The sequence below is a fragment of the Alosa pseudoharengus genome, unplaced genomic scaffold (genome assembly GCF_046254945.1).
Source record: "Alosa pseudoharengus isolate Yale_2024_CS ecotype anadromous, Long Island Sound unplaced genomic scaffold, YU_APseudo_1.1 YU_APseudo_1.1_scf_20, whole genome shotgun sequence".
In the NCBI taxonomy this organism is placed as follows: domain Eukaryota; kingdom Metazoa; phylum Chordata; class Actinopteri; order Clupeiformes; family Clupeidae; genus Alosa; species Alosa pseudoharengus.
Genome location: NW_027468664.1, coordinates 12,317,641 through 12,328,652, shown reverse-complemented (window position 1 = coordinate 12,328,652; position 11,012 = coordinate 12,317,641). Strand labels below are relative to the sequence as shown.

Sequence of the window (11,012 nt, the reverse complement as noted above, 5' to 3'; positions counted from 1 at the left end):
TTCAGATTCGCTCCCTACATAATTACGCACGTAAAAAAGTTATTTAAAATGTATTAACTTTTACTTGTATCTAGCGCAGGTTTATAATTAATTGGCAGGTTATAGTTACACAAATTCAAGATTTCACTGCGGATGCTTTACAGTTGTGTGCAGGTCGTACTTAAAGCATGATTTAAAATCTGCATGTATATGGTAACAATTAAAACTCTAGTCTTATAAAATCGGACGGGGCATACAAACACGCCATCTAACTACTGTGCAACAATAAACATATATATCTAACACTGATGAATAAACCAGAAGAATTGGCCCTGATAAACATATCATATACAGAAAAAAAACACTGCACAATAGAGTTTAAGCTAACCACGGTCTTATACCGCCCCGTAGTGGAGAAAGTCAGGTAGCCTACTGATAGCACGCACGTTCTTGTCACGTCACTAGAATAGGTCAAAAACAGAACACTCAAGGCAAGTCACCATCAGTTTATTTCATCCACCAAAATAACAAGCATGTGTTTCAACGTAAGACATATAAACAACAGTAAAGAACTTGAGTAACCTGTGACATTTTTTATAGTTCGTAAATCCCAACACATCTTAGTGAGAGAAGTACGCACCAGTGACCTCTCCAATTTAATTAAACGCCCAGCCAATTTTATTTATCTATTTATTTTTTTTTGGGGGGGGGGGGGGGGGGGGGGGGGGGGGTTTTCCCACCATTTTCTCAAAGACAACGTGTATGTGCGCGTGTGTCTAATTCCATGAGTTAATTCCCTTTACTGAACACACAAATGAAAATTTTAATGTTTTTTTTCCTTCTTTTTTTCCCTGAAACCACAAATTAGAGAACCCAAAGTGATCACAGTGCTACCAGGGGAGCAGGGCGATAGCTATGAATGAATGGGACTTGGCTAAAGGATGGAGTGTGACTGTCAGCTGTGAGTTTACCACGCTCACAGGTCTACTGCTTCTCTCCTGCGTGTGTGCGTGTGTGTGTGTGTGTGTGTGTGTGTGTGTGTGTGTGTGTGTTAGTGTGTGTGTGTAATCAGTAGACACATTCCCACATAGCCTCCACTGCACCTAGGTCAGCCCCTGGTGTAGCCGGGTGGCACAGCACCTTTGCAGGGGATTGTAAAGGGGTGGTGGGCACAATCTGGCCCTGAAAATGGAACCCTGGCCTCCTCAATCCACCCATTTGTTCCCATCCTCTCAGTCTTGCTCTTTCCCTCCCTCTCTCCATCCATCCATCCTTCCCTCGCTTTATTCCTTCCTTCATTCGTCCATCTGTGCCGGCAAGTGGTCTTCATCAGGCCTTGATTTCGGGTGGGCAGTAGAGAGTGTCGGAGTTCTCCGACACCAGCTCCTCTGTTGCACAAGCAAAACACACCAAAAACAAAACGACAATAATTCACTTCTGCACAGTCGATCTATACACAAAGAATAAGGTTGAAAGTGAGCAGAGAGATGGGTTATATGCAGCCATTATCCCGCACATTATTTATTTATTTATATATTTTTTTAATTGACCTTTTCATCTAGGACTCAGCTTAATCCATGTATGGGATACCGGTACATACAATATGGATGCTTTATGATCTGATTTCTCATTCATTTTAGGAAATAATTTGAACAATTAGAAACAATTCTGCAACACCAAGAAAGCTAAATATAAAAAAACACATTTGTTACGACTGAACTGTTATACTATTATATGCACACAAGCAGCCATCTAGCAAGATTACCCAGAGCGATTTAGAAACTCAAATGCTAAAACAATTAAACTAAAATCAAGTCAACTAAACACACAACCACAGGCCTTGAATTTCAGTCTGCATTTTTTCTAGTGAGTCTCCTGACCTCTTAAGTCATGCAGACGCACAGCACGTTCCAGGGTACAATGCTTATACTGGCGATTATAATCCATGTGCTGTGCTGAAACCCTAAAGCTGAAGTTACTTATTCAAATAAGTGTCCCTTTTTACAGCAGATTTTAACTCAACACAAACACTGTATCATAGTCTCGCTATCACCAGACCAAGCTCAGTCTAACTGTCACACTATCCATTTTGCACGGCAGTGTCTAAATCAATGGACGGTGCAAGATATTATGTGTTGCTTTGGCAACACTCAGAGAACATAGCTTAACGATCTGACTAAGTGCCATTTCATGTTCTCACATTCTGGTGAAACGCCTGTCTATTTGTAAATTTCTGTCCATCTTTAACATCGGTTCGTTTTGGTATTGTGGCTCTGACAATAATCAGCATTAAGCTAAATACATCCTTGTAATTGAGGAGGATTGTGTGTCTGTGTCTCTGTGTTTAGAGATTTGTAACCCTTCCAAATCTCCCACACCTGTCTGGAAAAACCAGGTCATTTTCTCAAAATGCTCCTGTTACCAGAAACCCACACTGGTTTTGTTTGGCTCTGGAAAAACTGGGGTAAATAAAAAATAAATAAAAATCCGCACCCAAACTCAAGGCAAAAATGTCACTTTGTGAGGCACGGCTGTAGGCTACTCTATATATAAATTCATATCACATAAAATGATGAAGGTGCTGCATATCATTGTAAGATCCGAAACTCTTAGCTTAATTCCAAAGCTCAAGATTATGGTCAAAGCTGAACAACCCGCATTCCAATACAAATTGACCATTCTAATCGTTCAATGTATTTGGGGTAAAACACCTCTAAACAGGGAGTAAGCCTCCCTCGACCTTGGAGGACTGAAGCCCCCAGCTCACCCAACTGGATGTACATTGTATTTCACATGTCAAAAAGATTATGGCTTCACATTCTGTTGTCATTACTAGGTCATTCTAAATGTTGTAAACTACATAGCACCTTCAACATGAGTATGTTTGAGCTGAACACTCTTATGAAGGGAGGCTAGGGCCCAAACTCACCAGGCAGGACACACTTCCAGAGGCCGTATGTCTTGCCCACAGCAGTCTGCCACAGGCGGAGGGTGCCGTCCTCAGATCCGCTGGCGTAGAGCTCCCCGTCTGGGCTGAACCGCACACAGTGCACCGGCCCAAAGTGGCCCTTGTAGGACTCTACACGTAGCATGGTAGAGGAAGAGGAGAAGAGGAAAGCATTCACCAACATATACACACGTTCTCAGCAATAAGTATCCATCTACATTCTACAACCAGCTTGTTCAGTTCAGTAGCAGTGTGGAGTTTTGGTACACAACTAAATGTAGTTCAATTCAAGTTGCACTAACTACCTAAAACACATGCAAAAACTTTGCAAAGACAAACAGCAGCACATATTAGAAAAACCTTGCTAGCATGCTAACTGTTATCTTTTAGTGATATAATTCACAATACCATCCTGTGAAACATTTCCTTACATCTAAACACAGAATTCAGCTTTAACAGATCCAAAGTGTACTTTACAGGGTCAACAGGAAAGGACATTCAAGGTCATACTGTGCCACAGACCGATATGACAATAAGTAAGATATGACAATTTACTTTGTTTATCAATGATCAGTTTGCAATGAGTAGTGTCTGTAAATGGCCATCAGACTTTATTCCTATGATCAGGACCAGAGTAGAAACACTTAGATCTGCTGAAGGGCTTAAAGTCCTTTAAGACACTGTGCTTGAATTTTGGTGAAGGCCAGTATAAGATTTGAAAAGTAGGGCTGAAAGATGAATCGATTTCTAATCAAAATCACAATTTGAATTGGCACATTCGTCCCCTTAGAATTGTAAGGTTCTATCTGACATTTCTGTCAAAATTGAGTTATTGACATATTCTTATTCTGTGACAACTTCAGAAGGTGAGGTGTTTTTTTTGAAGTTGTATGCATTTTTTGGCATTATATTCAAGATGCTTGTTCCACTTATCAATAAAACTCTATGGGATTCTAAAACTTTGAAGCTCAATATCTAAGAACTACTCAGAATGCAAATAGAGCCTTATAACTCCCAGAGGAAGAGTTGCCAAGCTGCAACTAATCGTGTAGCTCACAGCTCTGATTATTTGGAAGTGTTTTGGGTTGATCAGAAGTCATGTTGCTTGTAAGCAAAGGTACTATGCAAAACCTATTGTTAAGCATTGTTTGCTACCTCCCCAGGCAACACAACAAAGATTTTTCAATATTTGAACAAGCACCACACGCAACAGTACAAATGTACTGCAAACGAAGGCTCGCAAAAATAGTCCTGGTCTTGCCCAATAAGACAAAAGTAAGTAAACAACAACTATTTTCCTAAAATCATTCATCCCTATTTGAAAGTTTCTACTAGCTTCAGGCAGAGGTGTTTTCCTTGCTTTAAACAGGGTTCCCACTCCAAGTCAAATGTAAAATTCCATGACTTTGCAGATTTTCCCTGACAAAAAACCTGAATATCCATAACTTACTATATAATGAATAGTACAATATACTGACCAATGATTTCAGAGCACCCGCATAGCGGTCAATAATCCTTTTTAGAGCGGGAGATGAATACAAAAATCATTGAATAAACACAGTTGGGCTATTTAAGCAAGCCGTAAAGCTAATAACCAGACATACACCAATTCTGCGTGGAAATGTATTTGTATTACTGTATTTTGGCAAGTACATTTTAAACTGCTTCAACAAAATTCCCTGATGGGACTTTGCTCCAAAAATGACAAAATTCCCTGACTTTTGATGCCCATTTTACTATAGACTTTCTGAAATTCCATGATATTCCAGAAGTTCCATGACCCGTGGGAACTCGGTTTAAACCCCGTGTCCCCTTGAGGTCTTTGCAGTACTCACCCATCTCCTCCTTTGTGGTATAGTCGTACTTGTAGAGCTTAAAGTCATCGCCACCTGCCACAAAGAAGTCCTTGTCAGGGTGCAGGGAGGCGGAGTGGATAGAGGTCGGAGCATCTACCGTCTTAATAAGCTCCAGGCTACCGAGAGCAATCAGAGAAAAACACATCCATAAAATAAGATATCCACATTTCCATGACCTGGACTGTAATCCTATTGGGATACACACAAGTCAATGTGTCAATATGGGAAGTCCTTTGAACATTACAAGTGCAAATCAATGTCTCACATAAATGTGGAAAGGTGTAGACTGGTGTGAGGTCTACTTTAGAATTAAATGGTAGGGTATGGAGGAGCTGATTAAGATGAGAATCTATCCAACCATAGTAGTGGTGTCTGCCTGTTAGTATTAAGGGTTCAGAATGAAGCACCACCTGTTGCACCTTCATCTCTTTCTATGCAGCAACTATGCAACACATAGTCTGCTATCTCACTAAGGACTTGCCCTGAATGTAACAGTATCTTCACAAAACATACTCCTTCTTGACAGCATGGCCATTATAAGCAGTCCATCATGGCGAGAACTTGTGGTCAAGACATATGCTACTATGTAGACGTACAGTACCAGCAGATTCAGGGGTAGCTACAGTGTCACTCTAACATCTGTGAGTGTTACTATTAGACTTGAAAATCCAATAGTAACATTTGAAATTGAAAATCTCCCATTACATTCACTATGCCTATACAAAATAATTATCATTGAATAACTTAAATATCACTGAATAACAAAAATATCACTTATGACTGCATTAGTTGCAAATATTATATTTCTGTTATTCTAATATCTTATTAATTATATTTGTATGTTTATATTTGCAAAGTGACCTTATTATGACCGCCGCGCATCGAAGCGGCGGTCATATAGGTTTAGCCAGAATTTTTTTTTTTTTTTTTTTTGTCGCATGCCCAAATTTCCGTCAATGAGTCCCGGGACACTGAAAGACCGGGTTGCACGAAACTTGGTGGGCATGTAACCCTACATGGATAGCATGGAACCATCGTTTTTCGTTTTGATCTGTAGCCCCCCCGCTGGACTGGACCCCCCGAAAGGAGGGTAGGGCAGACACAGTTTTCTGTGAATATCTCGAGAACTGTAGGGCCTAGGATGACCATTTTTTTCCGTATGTTTGCCTCCAGGGGTCATGTTAACCCATTTCATGTGCACACATGTGCACAAACAGATACACACACACACACACACATACATTCACAGTAATCATACGTATGACACATACTCACACAGTAGACATATGCACGCTTGCATGCACAGGCACATACGCAGGCACACACACAAGCACGCACACACACACACCCCCACACACTCACACACATAACATAAACATAACACAAACAATCAAGAATTTCTCAGAATTATGAACAGGCAAGATGGAGGTGGGGTTGTATAAAATTAATTTTACATGTGAAATCTATGAACTAATCATGTTTTGGTACTTGTTGTCTAGCAGATACCAGTGAGAATTGAGTGTGGATAATGCAATTTAGTGAGACAGTTAGAATCATATAGGCCTTTCAGCGTGATTTCTTTTTGTGGAAAAAATGTGCTGGACTGGGCGGCGGTCATATTTTGTACCGCTCTGCGGTACATCTAGTTATTTACTCTTTGACAGCATCTGATCATTCAAAAAAGGTAAAGATTGTTGCACCTGTGGGCGTTGTAGAAAGCCACCGTCTTTCCGTAGGTGATGACGAGTATCTCTCCGTCGGGAATGTACTCCATGCTACTGACAGCCACGTCGAATGTCAGGGTTTTCACGGCCTCACCGGAGGTCTTATCCCAAAGGCTAGACAGGGAGAGGTACACCAGGGTCACTTGTGTGCATGTTTTTATATTCAGAGACACACCAAGATCATAGAGGTTTCCTCTTAAAAGCTGTGCAAATAAACCAGAACAATGTAAGCTAGATGGGCTAATTAGTTTATATCTAAGTCACATAGACACTCCTATTATGTGAAATTCATGAAACAACAAAATTCTAAATTAGAACACTGCCATTAAGTTCCAAACAGTTATCTCTCAGTCCTGTTTTCATTGGTCATTACTCTTTGTTTAAACAAACACAGAGTTTTTTGGGGGGAAGAAAGAAAGCGAAACGAAACACACAGAGTAAACAGGTCATAAACAGATCTTACCGTATAGTTTTGTCATCGCCACCAGAAAGGATCTGCTGGTCGTTGTTGCACCAGAGGGCTTTCTTAATGGCTGATGTGTGACCTGAAATCTCCTGAGGTTCTGAGAAAAGGAAGTGAGGATGCAGAGGTTTAAGATGGTCACCACTCAAAAGGAGAAATGTACCAACCAAGTATAGATTATATCATAAATTCACCCATTAGGAAATAACCCGGGGTTATTTCAACTAAAGCCCTATTCGGACAGGATTATTTTTACATGGAGACGTGGGGTAAAGTAATTATTACCAGGGGGTTTAGTCCTGACCGAATGCGCCATGTCAGTGATTATTACGGATAATAAAAACGGTCCTAAAAAAAAACCTCAGGTAATATTAATCATGTGCGAATACCCTCTGTAAAAATGTATGTAGATATTCCATCATATCCTGTTTAAACATAGTTTCTGCGTTTTTTTGAGCATGGAGACGCTTAAAGCCTTATTCGGACAGGATTAGTTTTACATGGAGATGTGGGGTAAAGTAATTGTACCACAACACATCTGTAATATTTAATCCTGTGCAAATTGCCCATTTATATTACAGACGTCCTGTGATAAAAATACTTTACCCCACGTCTCCACGTAAAACTAATCCTGTCTGAATAGGGCTTAAACCTGCGTAAATTAACTCACAGTAAATGGTAAACCTCCTAAAAGCAGAGCTAATTGGCTTTATTTAGTTACAATTATTATTTAGTTAAGTCATAGGGACTTTTCTGTTAGAAAGCTTACCATTTCCTTTGTGTCTAAAAAAAATCCAGGGGGGTATTCCAGAAAGGAGGTTTAACAAACTCTTTGTCTAACCCTGATCTCTGGGTTGATCAACCTTGAGATGGGAAACTCCGATTTTTTGGTTCTATCACAGCGGGTATGGGTTAGTTAAATCTACACAGAGTTTGTTTGTTCACTCCGAGTACAGTGCGTACCCAATGGCTTTGAAAAGCCATCATCAACGGAGCTCAGAAATGACGAGTCACCATGGCAACTAGTTAGAAAACTTACCTCACCCCTATGTCACTTAATGAAGATATCCCTACAAGCACAGTGTGCAAATTTTCAAAGGAAAATGCAACACAGTCATAGATTATGTTAAACTGGTGGTTGCACATATAGCACAATAGTTTGTTTTATGAGCGCTATATTTCCTGACCAGTGACTTAAAAATTACTTTTTTTTTTATGGCACAAGCCATCAAAAACTTTAGCCTACTAAGATTAGCCTATATTTTTAACCTACTACAGTGCTGGCCAAAAGTATTGGCACCCATGCTAAAGTTGACTGAAAAGAGGAATATAAAATCATCTTTTGGAAATTGATCTTAATGCCTTAAGTGAAAAATGAGGAAATATCTAACCTGCATTGAGCTCAATGAGCATCAAACCAGCTAATAGGCTAACTGAAATAACACCCATGCCAATCTCTAGGTATGGTAAAGGGTATGTGATGATGTGGGGCTATTTTAATTCCAAAGGCCAAGGTAACTTTATCAGGATGCACAGTATTCTGGATCCATGAAATAACTGGCCTTTAAAAATACAAATCTGCCTGTCTCTATGGGAATTTAACATAGGGGTGCCAATACTTATGACCCCTGTATTTTAAGGAAGAACATTTATTTATTTATGATACATTATTCATTCACTAAGAAAATTGGTGTCCTTAAAGGTTAGATATTTCCTCATTTTTCACTTAAGGCATTAAGATCAATTTCCAAAAGATGATTTTATATTCCTCTTTTCAGTCAACTTTAGCATGGGTGCCAATACTTTTGGCCAGCACTGTATGTTGCTGCACCTGGCAATGACTTTAATACAGTAGCCTATATTCATTTTAAATTACTTTTAATGAGCTATTACCGTATAGCCTAGGTGGAAAAAGTGACTCCATAGGCTAATAGGCTTTCAAAATGCTATTATTTGACTAAGGTTATTATTAGGGATCTCAAAATCCTCCCTGGGCCTATGCAAATTAATTCGCCCTTGTGTAGGACCGATAGAGAAGAAAATGACAACCCATGTGCCCAATAACAGCTCATTAGGAGGGTGGAGATATGGAGAAACACTGGGTTTGTTAAAGAAAACCAGCTAGGGAGCAGGCTATGTTCACAGAGCCAGTTACTGTGGTAACTAACCCAAAGTTTGAGTTAAGTTACTGGAATAGGAAACCCAGAGTTACCCTCATCTCATGGTTAACAAACTCAGATTTCTAACAAAATCCACTTTCTGGAATAGGCCCCTGGAAAACATGACTCATATTGACTTACCTGCTTCAGGCTTGTTGAGATCATATATACGCAACAGTTTATCATTCCCTCCAGTTAGCAGACTGTTACTGTCCTGCAGATAAGGGGATAAATGAGAGACTACATGTTAACATCTTATCCACATCACCACAACTAATCAACCACTGAAAACCAAACATACAGTATGTTGTAAGTACAGAGGTGTGTGGGTGTGTGTGTGTGTTTACCTGAGTGAAATCCACAGTCTTGACAATGTGCTTGTGTGCCAGTGTGAGAACTTCTTCCCCAGTCACTGCATCCCACACTTTACTGGATACCACATCCAAAACAAACAAACGGAAACAAAACAATATCAATTTAATTCACAGCACCCTGGAAAACAACAGGTGGTTTAGATCAGTTAATTTGAGCTGTAACAGTGTGAGACTTCCTATGTCTGACAGTGAGAACAATTTAACCCAACAGGAATATATCGATCGTGGTGGTAGATGACACTGCATGAATGTAGATCACCACTACATCTGTCATCTGTCTACAAGGTACAATGTCATCTGTCAATTGAAGTGTAATACTGTGGCTGCCTATTTCTATGAACATACCCGTACCCAGTGCATATGTTGGCTAGTACTCACGCTGAAAAATCTGCTGCTGCAGTAGCCGCCTTGGTGGCCTCTTTGTTCAAAGTGGCTCCCCAAACAGCGCCTTTGTGACCCAGGAACGTACCGATCCAGTCCCCTGTGTCTCCCTGGCGCAACATAGGTTTGCCATCTAAAGTAAGCATAAGATGGTCAAAGCACAACTCACCTTGGATCGTTCAGACAGGTAAATCAATAAACCTTAACATTACATTAACAACATCCCAAATACCAGCCAGACACAGCAACATCAATATGAGTTATTGTTAACTTTCGCTGTTGAAATGACCTATGAAAATGTCATTGTTACCTTTGCAGGCACTTATGAGGAAATATCCATAAGGAGTTATCCCACTGAAGGCCAGATCAACAACAGGTCTTGTGTGGCCGGAGCAAGTGAGTGGAGTCTGTCTCATAGCCATCACTGGAAGCTGGAAATGGATAACATCATAAACTGGAGCGTCACCTAAAATTAGCTGATTAATGTTAGCTGGTTAGCCCGACAACGCCATCAGGGCTAACGTTATGTATCTAAAACATTGAATCATACTAGAAAGCGACGTAAGGCTTATGGTCTAACTTAAAAACTGTTTGAACAAAGCAAGCCATCATCTATGTGATTAACATGTCGGTGTCATCTTTTCCCAGAAAACCAGGAAAGCTAAAGTTAACGGCTTTTACATATAACGTCACTAGCATTGGCTAGCAAACAATAACGGTAACGTGAACTGCTAGCTAGCTACCTACCTTCCGCGAACAAGTGTCAGAGACCAAAGCAGACAAAGCTTACGGCTGAACCAAATGTGTAGGATTTGAGGCCGATGCTATCTGCTACAGTACAAAGAGCTGCACACCCGGCAAAAATGCTGTGCCACCAGCTACAGTGTGTAGATAACTCGTGTGGGTGCAGCTCTCACACCAACTGTGAGGTGGGCAGGCTCTCCAGGCATCGGGGACAGGAAACGGTTTTATGGTCCGTCGGAAATGCACTCGAGGATAAAGAAGTCCGTGTTGTTCTCGTTACTTTATTGATTTTGTTCCGAAGTCGACACAGGGATAAAAACAAATCCGCATAGTTTTCAGATAAATCTGTTGTTAATAATCGTGTATTCTTATTAATGTCCTGAGA

At 40.3% G+C, this 11,012-nt stretch overlaps 1 protein-coding gene across 2 annotated transcripts; it reads right to left on the bottom strand.

Moving 5' to 3' along the window:
- Nucleotides 1-692: 692 nt before the first annotated feature.
- On the bottom strand, nucleotides 693-10,849 carry strap (serine/threonine kinase receptor associated protein). Of its 2 annotated transcripts, none has more exons than XM_076296593.1 (10): nucleotides 10,631-10,849; nucleotides 10,194-10,314; nucleotides 9,881-10,016; nucleotides 9,476-9,557; nucleotides 9,270-9,342; nucleotides 6,970-7,069; nucleotides 6,483-6,620; nucleotides 4,762-4,898; nucleotides 2,909-3,058; nucleotides 693-1,367 (listed from the first exon to the last, which is right to left on the bottom strand). In XM_076296593.1, the coding sequence occupies exons 2-10, from the start codon at nucleotides 10,303-10,305 to the stop codon at nucleotides 1,309-1,311; spliced, it is 987 nt and encodes a 328-aa protein (XP_076152708.1). In that variant the 5' UTR covers nucleotides 10,306-10,314; nucleotides 10,631-10,849; the 3' UTR covers nucleotides 693-1,308. The 2 variants fall into 2 exon arrangements, with proteins under 2 accessions (XP_076152708.1, XP_076152707.1); XM_076296592.1 differs by having other exon boundaries at nucleotides 693-1,381; nucleotides 2,911-3,058.
- Nucleotides 10,850-11,012: the final 163 nt, after the last annotated feature.

What these genes read in the sequence shown, in the direction of transcription:
- strap (XM_076296592.1), bottom strand. Translation starts at nt 10,305, where the DNA reads ATGGCTATGAGACAGACTCCACTCACTTGCTCCGGCCACACAAGACCT. An exon ending in GCAGCAGCAGATTTTTCAGC is followed by an intron (nt 9,558 to 9,880) that starts GTGAGTACTAGC and finishes TGTGGTATCCAG; the next exon opens with TAAAGTGTGGGATGCAGTGA. An exon ending in TACCACAAAGGAGGAGATGG is followed by an intron (nt 3,059 to 4,761) that starts GTGAGTACTGCA and finishes TGCTACGTGTAG; the next exon opens with AGTCCTACAAGGGCCACTTT.